General features: G+C 32.2%; 3 protein-coding genes across 3 annotated transcripts; 2 read left to right on the forward strand and 1 right to left on the reverse strand.

Moving 5' to 3' along the window:
- Positions 1-418: 418 nt before the first annotated feature.
- LOC133670472 (transcription factor MYB1-like) lies at positions 419-2132 on the forward strand. Its single transcript, XM_062090974.1, has 3 exons — positions 419-542; positions 705-834; positions 1616-2132. The coding sequence occupies exons 1-3, from the start codon at positions 425-427 to the stop codon at positions 2130-2132; spliced, it is 765 nt and encodes a 254-aa protein (XP_061946958.1). The 5' UTR covers positions 419-424.
- Positions 2133-4231: 2099 nt separating this feature from the next.
- LOC133670406 (GDP-L-galactose phosphorylase 2-like) lies at positions 4232-7543 on the forward strand. The gene is made up of 5 exons (XM_062090890.1): positions 4232-4771; positions 5331-5761; positions 5883-6068; positions 6177-6437; positions 7052-7543. Exons 1-5 carry the CDS (start codon positions 4657-4659, stop codon positions 7382-7384), a joined length of 1326 nt encoding a protein of 441 aa, XP_061946874.1. The 5' UTR covers positions 4232-4656; the 3' UTR covers positions 7385-7543.
- Positions 7544-9809: 2266 nt separating this feature from the next.
- On the reverse strand, positions 9810-10699 carry LOC133670908 (calcium-binding protein CML24-like). The gene has a single exon (XM_062091507.1). It carries the CDS (start codon positions 10587-10589, stop codon positions 10116-10118), a length of 474 nt encoding a protein of 157 aa, XP_061947491.1. The 5' UTR covers positions 10590-10699; the 3' UTR covers positions 9810-10115.
- Positions 10700-16617: the final 5918 nt, after the last annotated feature.

Consider the following 16617-nt stretch of genomic DNA (forward strand, 5'->3'; position numbering starts at 1 on the left):
TATTAAAGGCTGCATGGAACAATCGGGTGAATTTAGATGGTGTTTGCCCGTCTTGCCTCTTGGATGGATTTCATAATCCTTCCAATTGATTGTTAGTTGAGCACTAGCACTAGTAGACAATTTGCACGGTTTCCATGCATATCGCTGTTGTTTGAAACTACTACACAATTTGCACCGTTTCCACTAAAAACGTTATTTACCCGTTTGAAATTGTTGGACTGGTAGCTGATGATTGCAAGAACCGTTTCCATGCATATCGCTGTTGTTTGAAACTACAAAATTGTCGTGGTAATAACAGTACTATATATATATATATATATATATATGATAGTTTGGAGTGAGTGTGATGTAAATGTACTTCGCTTGTTTGTATTTAGACTTGCTAGCTTTAATTAGGTGGGAAATAGACTACATAAGAGGCACTATGGTGAGTTCATCAGGAATAAGGAAAGGTGCATGGACCAGGGAGGAAGATATACTTCTAAGGGATTGCGTTGAGAAATATGGTGAAGGAAGATGGCATCAAGTTTCTTCCAATGCAGGTATGTAAATGACTTCGTTCATGCTTGTAAATCAATAGATTTTCTCATGTTTATATGCCTATATCGAGTATAGTCTCTCGTGTTTGGTTACAGCGACAAAGAATATTCAACTAGCTGGACACTTCGAAAAACTGTACACTGATTCTTAATTTTCATTTGCAGGCTTGAATAGATGCAGGAAAAGCTGCAGGTTGAGGTGGTTGAATTATCTCAAGCCAGGTATCAAGAGAGGACAGTATTCTGAGGACGAAGAAGACTTGATTATCAAGCTACACAGGTTGCTTGGCAATAGGCAAGTGAAAATGTGTAAATATATTATATATTACATGCATTGCAAACCTTGCATGGAAGTATCAATACTCGATCTGAGATTGTTGAAGAAAAAGATGTAAAAAACAAGAGATGAAGAAGTGGTAGACTATATTGCTAGTGATCTAATAAAAATCACCAATGGCAGCTAATAGCAAAAATAAAAGAAATTCTTGTAAGAGAGAGAGGGAGAAACGAGAAAGTTTGAAGGCTTGAATTGATCGAAGCTTACTTTATTTAGAAAGTTGATGAAATATTATTGGAAGGAGCCAACAAGAAAGTGGCTCTAAGAAATTACACAGTTACAAAGCTCAAAATATCCAAGCCAAAAGGCCATGCTGTCTGTGACCTTAGTTTTCCAGCCCTTCAGCAATAGAGTTCCTTTCTCTATTGAGATGCTGAAAACCACAGTCTAAATTACTAATCAAAATTGTAATCCTGCTAAACAAGCCTTGAAATCTCCATGGTCGGTCCTGACCAGAGTCTTCCATCTATTAAACAGCGTTGACCGAATCACTCTCAAGTAGATCGAAGCCATATAGCTTAGGGGAGAGTTCAAAATCGGTACTTCACTTGGAAGCTAAAGTATTTTGGATTATAAAGAGGAATTTTTTTTAATGATAAGAAAACCAATTGTATCGAATTGAAGCCAATTAGATTATAAAGGGAAATTCTTCATTCAGTTATAATTACCTCAATTAATTTCACATATGTTGCGCGATATATGTACATATATACAAACTACATTATGTTTTGTTACACAGGTGGTCATTGATTGCTGGTAGACTTCCAGGAAGAACAGCAAATGATTTAAAGAATTATTGGAACACAAACCTGCGTAAGAAGGTGGTTTCTGGCACCAGAGAAGCTCAAACAAAACCAGAACCAAAAGCCAGCATAATAAAGCCTCGACCTCATAAATTCAAAAGTTTATGCTGGTTAGGAGGAAAAGGTATTCCATTTTTCAATGGTGGTTTTCAATATGGGTACGATCTTTGTAAGCCATGGTCTTCATCAGCATTATCCCCTTCCGATATTATTGAAGTTGAAAGTATGTGGTGGGAAAGCTTGTTAGATGACAAAGAAATTAATGTATCGAGCAACACCGGATGTCTCCGTTCGGGGTCAGAATCTGACCAAGAGCCCATCAAAAGTCTTTTTGCAGAGGACAGCGCTCCAGAAGGGATGAGAATTGGAGACGTGTTCTGTGAACAAGGACAGCATTGGTGGAGTGGCAATTCTTTTGATGCAGCAGGCCTTTGGAATTTAGTCAATACTTGAAATACGTTAGTTTGTATTGTTGCAATATTTGGCGCCCGACTAATATTTGGTGCCCGACTAATGAAGTGCAAATCTAAAAGGGTGGGGGTGTTTACTGTTTAGCCGACAATATTCACACATTCACAAAAAAAAAAATCAAGGATATATTGTTTATTCCTCAAAGTTTTATATATTATTTTAATCCTAATTAAAGACTAATTGCATCTAAATTTTTAGTTAAAGGTGAAATTAAAAAAAACAAAATAAAAAAGATATCAAATATAGAAGGCATGGCAGAAAATGCATGAAAAATACACTTAGATCCGTGATCTTTTAAAAAATACAATTTATACAATTTAGGTCTTTTAAAAAAAAAAAAAAAAAATTGATACACCAAGTTCATTTGCATTATTTGTTTTGTACCTATTTAGAGAGAGAAGAGGAAGGGTTGCTGAATTCTAGTGATGAGATAGAAATTCATTGTTCATTCTATTTTCGGCAACCAAATTTGTACTATTCAGAATGATTTGGTTAATGAGATGGTCTATGTTTTTTTTTGCTTTTTTTAAATTTTGTATATAAATTTAAAAGGAAAAACAATATTGAACCTGAGTTTATAGTCTAGATCACGAATTTGCCGAATTAAACCACAACAATCAACCTATTTTTTTTATATTGTTTTTTTTTCTGATATCTTATTTTGATATATCTTTTTTAAAAATAATTTTTAAATTTATGTTTCAATTGATATCCCGCGTATATATGTCTATTTAATCAATTTATCTAAGCCTTTTAAGACCTTCACATAGACATTATCTTCATGTCAGATTCTAAATAATATGAAGGAAGCCTTAATTAATTCTAAGTGGGCAAAATATCTGAATAATATGAAGGAAGCCTTAATTCTAAATAATATGAAGGAAGCCTTAATTAATTAACAACAGCCTTAATTATTTTGGGTAAGGTTGGTGGCAAATATATATAATCTCACAACTCCATTGGAGCCCATATATATTATTCAGATCTAGTTTTGGCCCATTTGAGTCACCGTGTGGTAGCTGGCCAATTCATGGCTTGGCACGTGGTTCGATATCCTGCATCTAGCTTCGGGGGCTTTTATCAAAATAAAATTCTTCTTGAGCTCGGATTAATGACGTGTCTATGTTCAAAAAAGAAAGAAAAAAAAAGGATGAAGAAAAGGCAACCGCCTATTTTCAGACTTATTTTCTAGGATTAATAATTTGTCAATGTTCTTGAGCGACGTGAAAAAATTATTTCGGTTATAAATATCGATCACATTTATCCGAAAAATATCTTTGTCGTTCATGAAATAGAGATTATTAGATATGTCTATATAATATATTTTTATTCACTTAAAAATGGACCATGATAATTATAATTATTCTATCCAATAAGAGATATGAATGATCAAATGCCTAGGTTACTGTATCAACTTACATGTTATTCAATTAACTTTTAAGTTCAATTTGTTTTTTATTTTTTAGGTGAAAAATAAAAAAAAATCAATTTAAAAAAATGCTTAATAAATTATAAAATCAATTGAATTTGTAGTACTTCACAATAATTATTAGACCGTCTCAAAATTCAAGTCATAACTTAATGAGATCAACTTAATCTACCTCAAACAACATTGTTTTACATATATAAAAAAATTATTTTTTAAAATTAACTCATTTAAATTTTACCTGAATTTAGTTGGATTTTAGTTTGACTAAATTGACTAAATTTTTAATTAATTAATTAAATCACTTTAATTTGATAAAATCAACTTCTAAATGTATCAAAAACAAAACTAATCTAGGTTAAATATTGAGTTAGCAAATCAAGTTAACGCACAAAGTTAAATTGGGTTTAATAATTATAATATTTTAATCAAATGAATAAATTATCCAATTTAACAATAAATCAAACCCAATCCAAAATTTCAAATTTATTAAATATAATAATAACAATCCATGGATACGGTTATTATTTGGACCTGAGCCTGCTCAAAACCAGGCCCATAAAATAACTCCTATAATTAATGCAAAACTATTTATATTATATATTATTTTGAAGCTCATGGAGCTCGAGACACCGCCATCACCAACTAGTGTAAAGAGACCAAATATAGAGACGAAGAATCAGAGAAAGAAACGGAAAGGCACACAAAAATAAAATAAAAATAATAACCTAGTTTGATTATTCATCAGTTTCCAGAAACACGGCTTCTTTATTTGGAAAAGGATTCCAACAAGACCAAAATCAGAACTATAGCGACCAAGAATTACTATTTCAATACCAAAAGAACAAGAACAAGATAGGCAGTGCAAGAATCTCAGCACCACACGGTGGAAGGGGTGCTCTTCCTTCTGACGGTGGTTGCCCTTCTGATCTCCTTTTCTTGGCTGGCGGTGGCAGCTGAAGTTTGACAGTTTCTGCGTTTTCTTCTCTTTATTTATACTAGTTGCTGTATAGAGATATATTTTGCAGGTTTTCTTTAGGAATATTTGTATTTGATTGAAAAAAGATATATAATATAAAGATGGTGCTGACGATAAAGAAGGTTCCTACTGTGGTTTCAAATTACCAGGAGGAGAATTCTGAAAAAGGGTTTGAAGGGTGTGGCAGGAATTGCCTTGGGAAGTGTTGCTTACCTGGTATGTAGGTTTTTTTTTTCCCAGATTTTTTGTTTGATTAATCTAGGTTGGAGATTATGTCTTCGTGTACGTAGAATAAAGAGACTTTTCAATTCTCATGACGTTGTTGTTGACATTGGTAATTTAGTGGCATGTAAAGCCTTGTTTGCTTGTGGAGAAAAAATGGAGAACAGTGTTCATATGAGCGATTGATGATGGGTTGTTAGGCAGGGTGTGGATGAGTTTTCATTATGAAAATCTTGGCTTTTTTTATTTTCCCTGATTTTGATAGCAGGCAAGAGTTGAACTTTATGTGCAAAAACCTTCATACAGGAACTATGTCCTGTTCCAAATAGTGGAAAAGTCTAGGAGGAAAAGAGAAGATGATTCTAGCAAAGCGTTGTGATTAAAAGTGTTATTAAAAAAAGGAAAGCAGCAAACTTGTTTGCTAATTCCTATAGAATTTAGAAACTATGAATGGCTTTGACAGGGAATGTGTAGAAAAAAGGGACAGAATATTATGGATACGCTCTTGTTTTTCTCCACAAATTCTTCTAATGCTGAATTATTTTTTTTTCAGTGTCTAAGCTGCCTCTGTATGCATTCAAGGAAGACAATTCAAATTTGATTGGAAATAGTGTTGAGAAATCATCAGAAGAGCAGCCTCATATGTGTTTCCTGCACAACCTGTTGCTGGGACAATGGGAGGATCGAATGAGCCGTGGCCTTTTCCGCTATGATGTGACTGCTTGTGATACAAAAATCATTCCTGGTAGATATGGTTTCATTGCGCAACTGAACAAGGGCCGCCATCTGAAGAAGAGACCCACTGAGTTCAGGGTTGATAAGGTGCTTCAGGATTTTGATGAGAGTAAGTTCAATTTCACCAAAGTAGGACAAGAAGAAGTGCTTTTCAGGTTTGAAAAAAGCATTGACCACGACAGACATTTTTTTCCTAGTGCGCCGCCTATAACAGCTGATTCCAACAGCTCAAGTGTTGTTGCTATCAATGTAAGCAAATTGATCTTATTATTCTGATTCTCTTTTTCTCTTTTACTGTTTTCCACTTTTCATATTTCATAGGAATTTATGTTTTGCTCGTCTCATTTATTTGTGAAATACTGATGATCAGGTGAGTCCAATTGAGTATGGACATGTTCTCTTGATACCCCAAGTTCTCAATTGCTTGCCTCAGAGGATTGATCATGGCAGCTTCTTACTTTCTCTTCATATGGCTAAAGAAGCAGCAGATCCTTTCTTTAGAGTGGGTTACAACAGTTTGGGTGCTTTCGCCACAATTAATCACCTACACTTTCAAGTAACTTTCTATATCCAATTGCTAACGTTTTGCTATTTATGCGCTATTAATTTATGGTTTAGGGATCATTTGGATTTTAATTACGAATAAATTTTCTAACTCTTGCAGGCTTATTACTTAGCAGCACCCTTCCCTGTTGAGAAAGCTCCAACTAGAAGAATAATGACAATGAAGAGTCCGCAAGATGAAGGAGTAATCGTTTCGCAGCTCCTGAATTATCCAGTGCGAGGTCTTGTCTTTGAGGGTGGAAATACAGTTCAGGATCTATCTGATTCAGTAGCTAGTTCTTGCATTTTCCTCCAGAACAACAATATCCCTTTCAATGTGCTCATTGCTGATTGTGGAAGAAGAATTTTTCTCTTTCCACAGGTAAATATTCCTCTTTCTATAACCCACATGAATTAAAGTTTATTGTTGAAGTCCTTTAGGTACATGATTTTATGAAGTGGAGACAAGATTTGTAAGCTATTTATAATTAGAACGGAATAAAGAGACAAATAATGTGTACGTCCATACTTTAGGCTTTGTTGCTGTCAGGAAAGTTTGTGTTAACTAGAAATCTGAAACAACTATGACATTGACCTTGAATATAATATGTTTCTTAGAATGGTCATAACTTGAATTTCCCAAGCAATTGTTGGCCAAGACATTCTGGCAATTAACCTGCAAAAATCGATTAATTTTAGAGTTTGATTTTCTGCCTATTGTCTGGGTCATGCAACCTGAGGTTTTCTTCCACAAAATGGTGCATTTAGATATAGGACATAGCTTGGAACACTTTAAATCCTGGGCGGTGATTTGGATTTTACCTTTGCTTTATGCAACCTTCACCTCCCAGGAAGACGTACATTTTTCAAGTGGAAACTGCAGTTTTTATTGCTACCCTTTACATAGTGTCTCGTGAGCTCCCCCCCCCCCCCCCCTCCCTCTTTTTACTGAAAGATATCTGAAGTGCTGTTTCCTCCATCCTGATGAACTTTCAGTGCTATGCCGAGAAACAAGCACGCGGAGAAGCAAGCCAGGAGCTTCTGGACACTCAAGTTAATCCAGCCGTTTGGGAGATCAGCGGACATATAGTGCTGAAGAGACAGGAGGATTTTGACGATGCCTCAGAAACATATGCATGGAGACTTCTTGCTGAGGTTTCTCTATCAAACAAGAGATTCCATGAAGTAAAGGCTTATTTATTGGAAGCAGCAGGCTTTCAGACAGATATAGAGGAAAATAACAGAGATCTTGAGCGAGAATCCATCTATGAGCAACCTTCCCCTGAGGCTGTAACACATTTACCTCAAGATTGCATGGTCTTTTATTGAAAGGCTATGTATGGTTATTACAAAACTATCATTTTGTAATAGTTCTCATACCCTATTTTAGCTGTCATTTATACCAGAAACAGGTTCTTTCCATTCCCATACGCTTCGTTCTGGTTTCAATCCATTTAATCGATGTCTTGGTTTAGGCTTTCAATTGAAGTTTTTGCGTTCCATTCATTGCTGAGTCTATCACATTATTGTTGTAGAGGTGCAATGTGGCAGATCATTTTTACCTGGACAATCTGAGGAAGAGAATAGTTTCAGAAACCAATAACCATTTTTTTCAAGAAGCCTGTATAAAATTTCTCCAGCTCACCTATGATCTGCCAACATAGACCACCATGGAAATTTTGAATAGCTGATCCAAAGACCCCAGTAAATTCCCAGTAACGCAAAGAGGTGAACAGCAAAGGTCCACCATCTGTTTTACAGTAATCTTACCACAAAGCCTGTAAGAAAGGCACATCTTTCTCCAATTGATTAGAGGTTCAACTTGCTAAAGAGAAACGAAATGTAATTACAGAAACTGATTTAACACTACTCGATCCAATCATTCAATCCAACAAATAAATGAATAGATAAGGTTAATGATGTAAGCTTTTGCGCAATCTATTAACACTTGAATACGAAAGGATCATATAGTGGAGGACAACATTAGCTTAGCTTCAGGTTTTAAAAGACTGTAGTTTATGATGCTCTGTTAAGATGGCGACCTCTGGTTGTTCAAAATAGCATTACTACTGGTATAAGCTTCTAACAATTCCAGCGGTTGCCTATCCTAATCCTATCTTTGACCACCATTAGTGCTGGTGTAAGCTTCTAGGACTTCCAGGGGTTGCCTATCCTAATTGTTGACCTCCATTAGTAGTGGTGTGATCACACCCACATGGGATAGAGATTTCTTGGAGGGCTTGTCGAGATAAGAATCCTTATAATAAAGCTCAATCAGTCTCTCAATTATACTTGTACAGAAGTTTGCTGAAGGAACAAGTTATGGCTTTGATTCCCACCACCTACACCTCAATCCGAATAATAAAAAAGAAAAAAAAAATCATTTCTGGCACGTAGTTCGTATACATGCCTCGTCAACCAATGAACGAAAAGGGAAATGGATAAAAGAAAGACGTCCATCTATAAATCAACTCTTAATTACTTGTTGACTCAGGGGTGGTGTGTACGGTGTTGCGGGTGTAACATGTGTTTCATAATTTTTAAAATATTTTTTTATTTAAAATTATTTTTATACGTTAAAGTTAAAAATAATTTTAAAAATATAAAAAAATATTATTTAAAATCATTTCCAAAAAAAATATTTTAAAAAGCAACTATATTATATTCTCAACTAAATAAAATTTATAAATGGTGTTGTAAAGAAATTTCTTGTTCATATAAACATTTATTATTTACCTAAATTTAATATAAATTTTTTTAAAAAAAAAACAGTATTCTTCTGGAAAGTAATACGAAAACCTTATTTATTGTCTTCTAAAACCCAATTAGATATAAACTTAATTCCATACACTGTATATCCCAATTACAACCACTACAATTTGACTTTATCAACCATCAAAATTATTATTAATATACAACCACAAGCAACTCCAAAAAATATATTTGAAGTAATCAAGTTTTAGATTTATTTTTTAATTAATCAAGTTTTAGATTTATTTTTTATAAATTATTAGTTTAAATTTTACAAATCTTAAAATTATTAAAAATTTATATGTTCGTTAATTTCAAGTTTATAAAATTAAAAATTTATAAAATTAGTTAAGATGTGAACAAATTAATTTAAATATTTATATTAATAATAAAAAAAAATATAGAACTAGAAGTATCGGAGGAGGAAAAAAACGCGTGACTTGAAAAGGATGGAGCAACCAATTAAGAACCCAAACCAATGCCGTGTTGAGCTCAGCATTGGAAAGGCAATCGGCAGCAACCACACACACACACACACACACACACACACACACACACACACACACACACACAGAGAGAGAGAGAGAGAGAGAGAGAGCACATAATTTTCGTGCCCCCACATGATTCTTGTTGATATAATTTCCACCAATCCCATCACAAGTTCATGAAGAAACTACCTTTCACCTTAGGATAATCACGAATTCAAAATCAAAACCACAATTTATGAAAGATTAATCAACAAATAATACCATAATTTGTTGGTAAATCTTATCTAATAAGAGAATTAATTCCATTATTTCTATGTGACTCCAAATTCATCGAACCATGGTAAATCTCATCTACTTGTTGGCATGAACTTAAGGCGTAAAGATGAGATATTTTTAATTAAATTATAAGGAAAAGGATATAATTATAATTAATTCAAAAACAAAAGGCAAAGAGACAGTCACGGATCACGCAAGCACAAAAAAAATATTGAGAATACAAAGAAAAACAAACAAGGTTCTTAATTATCTCGAATCATGTGTTATTATAATTCATTAAGAACAAAATAGCTAGAGATTTATCAACAATGATCCAAATTAAAAACTACTAAATTCCACCACTGTTTTTGCAGATTAAAGTTGCCTCAAACCCGCAAAAACATCAATGGAAAACTAAAACAAAAGGAAAATTAAACCCACAAACTGCTAATTATATATAATTACACCATTAATTGTCTAAATTAGAAACCTAATCCTACAACGCTAAACCACACCTAAGAAATAAAATGAAAAACATTGTAGTAGTAATTAATTAATTAATTAATCTACGCTAACCCTCTAGTCATCATCTTCTTAAACTCCTCAAAATTAACATTACCATCACCATCTTGATCAACTTCACGTATCATCTTACGACAATCACTCAAGCTACACTTCAACCCCAACATCTTCATTACCGAGTGCAACTCATCAACTGAAATCAGCCCGTTCTTGTTTTTATCATACAAATCAAACGCATCCCTCAATTCTTTACTATCATTGCCACCGCCATCGCCAAGTCCACCATTCTGGATGAAGTCGACAAACTCATCAAGATCAATATAGCCATCACCATCTTTGTCGAATTCTTGCATTATGGACTGGACTTCCGCTGGTGATATCTTGGTGCCCAGTTCTTTAAGGTTGTCTACAACCTCACTACAAGAAATCTTGCCATCTCCATTTTTGTCGAACTTGTTGAATATTTTCCTTATGTCGTCCATGGAACCGAAGGTCGTTGGGTTTTTTGATTTTGCCATTGTAGAATGAAAAGAAAAGACAGACTTTTGGTTTTGCTGCTGGAGGAGGAAATTAAAGAGTAGACTAGAAGGGTTTTTTTCCTTCTTTCTGAGCGTATTTGTGGAGATCAAGAAGCATTTTATATAGGGTATGTGGTGTTGGTTTAAACGCGGCTTCCACGCGTTTTTGTTTTTTATTTTCCTTTTTTGTTTTTTTCCGGCAAGTGACCAAATATTTACTTTTTGCAGAGTGGTTTAGGCGTGGGTGGATATGGAAGGAGAGTGGTTAGGGTGTTTGACCTTTTGAAGGAGAGTTAATTCAATTTTATAAAGTATTATTATGGTGAATTTAAGTCATGCATCTAGACAAATATGTTCTTCAATTTTATATTGGGACAACCTTTAGCATCTTACATTGCATGATTTACCAATAGAGTTAAGAAAAGGTAAAAAACAATTTGAGTTTTTCATCACTCTAATCCCTTAAAGAATCTCGCCCTCTCTTTTATAACCAAGAATAAAAAAAATTATAAAGGGTATAACTCAACTAATTAAGTTGTGGATTTGTTTCCTTATCAGTTTGAATTTTACAAACTTCAAGGCTACTAGATATTTATATAGTTATTAACTTTAAGATCCATGAGATTAGTTGAGGTACACATGAGTTGACCCGAACACGTACATTAATAAAAAAAATAAAAAAAGAAATACAGGAAAAAAAGAGAAAAAGATAATTAAAAACCCCATTAAACTATTGGTTCAAGTATAAGCAGTCTATGAACAAAAAAAAGAGGATGCAATTGATATCTAAACAAGTTTGGGATTAAAATGAAAGTATTTAAAAAAATCAAGTAGAGTTGATAGAAGGTCTCGATTTCAATTCCAAATCTTTTCATGTGCTACTTGCACTGGATTTTTTCGTTCAATGACTAATATAGTCAAGCACGAGGATGGCACGTTTTTATTAAGAAAAAGATAAATATAATCCAAGTAGTGGTCTCAATTTTAATCCTCAATTTGTTAATTAAGGGACTAATTACACTAATACTTTTATTCAATGACTATTTATGCTTTGACTAGAGGGGGATCGATCGATAATATTTTAGATGATAATTTCATAATCAATTTGGAGATTATATATGGGTATGGTAATTTGTTAACCAAATTGGTTGATTTGTTATTAAAGAGCCTATCTTTTAGATATTTTGTTTTATAATGGATCTTTGAGATGATTATAATTAATAATGATGAATACTCCATGGAAGGAAACTTCTTCTTGTTTGCTAATGATAGGGACTCACGCGTGAAGTAAATTAATGGGAGTATATTTATGATTATAGAAACCCCAATCAAATTTTATTATTATTATTAATATGGGTGTTCGAGTCAGCTTGCACGTACCTTAATTAATATATCTCGAAATTAATGATCATGTAAATCTATAATGATTATTATATTATAAATTATAAAACTCGAACCTGATCCTAATTAAGTTTTTAATTCGATTGAAAATGTGGCAATAAAGGTAATATTAGAGATTTTCGAGCCATTTTAAACATAATTTTTCTTCGCTTTATCTTATACTGAATATATATATTAACCTTAAGGAATTGGTTATATCTTTTAATTTTATGGGTTTAAAATTTGGGATTAAATTTATAAAATGCCTTTAAAATCATTTAAGAAAAGTATCTAGTCTAGAAATATCCTTTATCGTAAAATAAAAAATAAATCAGTTTAATCATTGTTAGGCATGTGATAACAATTTTGGACAAGAACCAAATTTCTTATAATTTCTAGATTTATTAGAAAAAATTTATAAAGATTAACAGATGATTATATATGTGCCATGGATGCTAAAATCTGTAGTAATTAATGATGTAACAGAAGTTGGCATCATGATACCTTACTTCAAAGATGAAAAAGAAAAATATATGCATTTAGCCTCTTTGAAGGAAGCGCGTAGTTGCTAAAGCATACCATTCACTTGAAAGGAACATGTATGTTAACATATTATTCTTTCTCGTGGCATGGTATCATTGGAGAAATTGAGATTATATCATTCTCTCGTATTAGGTAAGGAAAAAAAATAGACTATACACAAGAAAATTAAGAAATTTATTATAATTTTTTTTTCCATTTTAGTCTGATGGAGATTTGAATTTAAAAAATTAAGAAACGAATGCATCTTCAATCATCAATTCATTTTTTTTAAAAGATAGCATTCAATTATTGTTTTGCAATAAAAAAAACAGTATTACTTATAAATTCATTCTAAAATTATTTCAAAAACTATTATTTTGTTTTTATCTAATCAATCAAATATAACAATATATTATAAAACATGGTATCTAGAGATAATAAGAACAAAAGCCTTAACTTTAAATAATATAATTTAATTAGTCAAATCCTAGATTTACTCCCTAAAAATCATCAGTTCGAGTCTCATAAATCTTAGAATCACTAGAGACTTACATGGTTGTTAACTTCAAGACCCGTGAAATTAGTCGAGTTATACGCAAATTAACCACACATCCATATTAATTTTGTTTTAAAAAAAGCCCTCGGTAAAACATTTGAAGCTGCTTTTACACCATGGAGTCTTTTTGCAGTCAGAAGGCAAATGTCCACGGACAGAGAGATGATTTATTCTGTGAAGTCGTCCTCATCTCTTGGGTTAAATTCCGTTGTCCAAATTCTTTACTTTCGATCCGCAAAATTGGCCAAGATTGGATTTTTTTTATCATAATTTAATTTCTTGTAATAATAATAGTAAATGGCTAGAAATCGAGTTAGTATATCATAATCAAATTTGGCAACTAGCCTTTATTTTACCATTTATGACTACGAATTAATAACACACACTAAAAAAAACTATATATTAAGAACGACGTCTTAGAAAGGGGATAAAAGACTGCCCACAAATTGAGAGTTTGCTAGTATAATAATGAAGGAATACTTGCTCAACGCATGCGTGCTCCTATTGCTTATGTGACTTTAGAAGCGTGTAATCAAAATCTTGAAGCAAAGCAGAAACGGCTGAAAAGGACATCATTGAAGTCTTTTTTTCTTTTTTTCCTTTTTTTTTTTTTGGTTGCCAATATTCTGAGGAGTTTTGGTAGTTATGACAGTTTGAATCGAGTATTCAAACCAGGCAAAAGGATGGATTCTTGCATTCTAGAAAGAGAAAAGTCTGGTCTAAAGTACATATACCCATGTGGATGCTTTGCTTAACAAATCCAATGGAATGTTATTATTCGTTGTTTCATAATAGTTTATGTTTTTGTGAGATAGACGGTCAGAACAATTCATTTGAGTTCAAATATTCTAGATATATATAACTTGAAATAAAATATAATTTACACGTTGAAACAAAGAAAAATGAGTTGAGTTTATGGGCATTAATTAATTAATACATATTCGTGATTTTTGTTCACTCAAGGATTACATGTCAAGGATTCCTTATACCTTTTCCTCCACCCATCACTCAAAAACTTCACTTTAAATCCTCCCACAAAACATTATAGACTGACTCACTAGGTAGCTGTTAAGAGGGGGGAAAAACTTACTGGTCTTCCTTAGAAAGTTGTGAAATACTGGACAGAACATTGGATCTAATTGGACCTTATTTATTTATTTATTTATTTATTTATTATTATTATGAACTAGAAGATTAGATATTCTGTTATTTTGATATCCGACAAGAGGGCCGACATTGTACCAGTTTTCTGACATATAAATACGCGTCCAAGAACATTTACCAGCTCAACTGGGACACTTCCTGAAAGATCCTGAATAGCCTTCAATGTATACCGACTAGGATATTTTTTTTTTATTTTTGTGCTCGAGTTTTTGTTTTGTGCATACTATTCATTAAAAAATTAGTTTTTATAATTAAATTTTATACATAATTAAGTTATACATAACTTCAACCTTAATTACAACCACTAAAACAAACAAAATCAATTCAAAAGATAAAAGTTTCGTGTATTTAAATTATGTGATAGCAAACAGCTCAAGTTTTTTTTTTCAAAATTTTTTTAAAAAAAATTATTTTTTTTATATTTTCAAGTTATTTTAATATGTTTATATCAAAAATAAATTTTAAAAAATAAAAAATATATTTTTAATTAAAAAATACTTTAAAAAACATTTACTATTAAAAAAAATTGTGTTTGGTATTGTGGTAACTTTTATGGTTGTGGTTTCAAAAAAGTTGTTTTATAAAAAATATAATTGAAGTTAGTTTGGAAAATATATGTTTAGTTAAAATTGTGGTTGAAATTGAGGTTAAACAAAAAATAATTTAATGTGTTTGGTTAAGAATGTTTTCCATGGCTTTCTGAACGTACAATAATATCAGGTAAAATATCATCAGAAATAAATTTGGGATTGCAATCAAATTCTGTAAATGCTACGTCATCATATAATCTTCTTCTAATGTGATTATGTAATGTCATTGAATAATGTTAAACACTAGTTTTTCAAATAAAATACAATGCCTGAGAAATTTTGTTGGATTTTTTTATTTTACTGGGTCAGACCCAGTCCAATGCATTTAGATTTGGGCTGGAACCTGTCCAGGTCATGAACAGTAGAGACGCATCCGAGTCATGAACCGCAGAGATGCTCTCTACTGTTCACGTAAACAATAGAGCGTGAATTACTCTCCACTTCTCCACCTCTCCACCATTCACGTGAATAGCTGAATTAGTTCACGTGAACAGTGTAGCAGAAGCATAGAAATTTTGCTTTTGTTAAACCGCGGTCACAGTCGCAATTTAAGTGTGTTTGGAACGATGACAACTTTTATGGTTGTGATTTGAAAAAAATTATTTTATAAAAAGTACTTTTGATTGAGGTTGGTTTGGTATTTATATATATTTGGTTAAAAATGTGTTTGAAATTGAGGTTGAATAAAAAGTAGTTTAATGTGTTTGGTTAAACATGCTTTTCAAATTGAGGTTATAAAATAATTAAAAAAGATATATATTAATATTGATGGTTTTTAACTTAAATATTGTAGATTTAACTACCATTATTACATCATTAAATAAACAATACTTTATATCAAATATTTTTTATTATTTTATTAACTTATCTACAATTTCGTCATGTATGAAATGCATCTGATAAGAACTATAGTTTTCATGATTTTTTGAGCGTGCAACAAAATCAGGTAAAATATCATCAGAAACAAAATTAGAATTGCGATTAAATTTCATAAATGTTACGTCATTATGCAATGTTCTTCTAATTTATGTAGTGTTATTAAATAATATTAAATACTAGTTTTTCAAGTAAAAAATATTTTTTTAATATAAGTAGTTATAATCATAACACTGTTAACATGAACAGTTCCAGGTGAAATTCATCTGGCACTATTCACATGAATAATGCCCAAGTGAATTATCCAGGTTAGTAGACGTGATAAGCAGCTCTTAGCTGCTTTGTAGAAACCGACGTTTCAACAAAAAAAAAATACATGGGTCCCATACAAACAATCTATTGCATTTTAATGTTATCGAATATGATATTTATATGGTGAGTTTTAAAAAAACAGAAGCTATCACGTAAATAAATATCTTCTAAGTGGGTCTCACCAAAACAAAACTCAATTTTTAAGTTAATCAAACATTAATATTTATGGTTGATTGTCATCCTCGGCTGCAACATCATTACTAATTGGTACGTGTGTTTGTTGCAGTTTTAAATGTAGTGACAAGCACACAATTGAACCTTAACGTCGAGTGAGTAAATTCCAATTGGGTCGAGGGAACGTTCAGCATGATATCTGGAGAAGGGGGAGATAATGGAGTAATATACTGTTAAACGTGAGTGATTGTGTCTGCTGTTGAGTGTTATGGAACGAATTCTGTAGGGCTTGGACTTGTAATTAGTTCAACTAATGCTGCCAGCCAATTATACTTTAATTCTATACTTCAAAAAAAAAAAAAAAAAACCCTAGGGAGTCATTATCGACACTCCCTTTTCTTCTTCTTCTTCTTTTTTTTTTCAATTCGACTTACCATTTTTTTAATGGTTTTAA

The sequence above is a fragment of the Populus nigra genome, chromosome 13 (assembly GCF_951802175.1).
Source record: "Populus nigra chromosome 13, ddPopNigr1.1, whole genome shotgun sequence".
Lineage (NCBI taxonomy): Eukaryota > Viridiplantae > Streptophyta > Magnoliopsida > Malpighiales > Salicaceae > Populus > Populus nigra.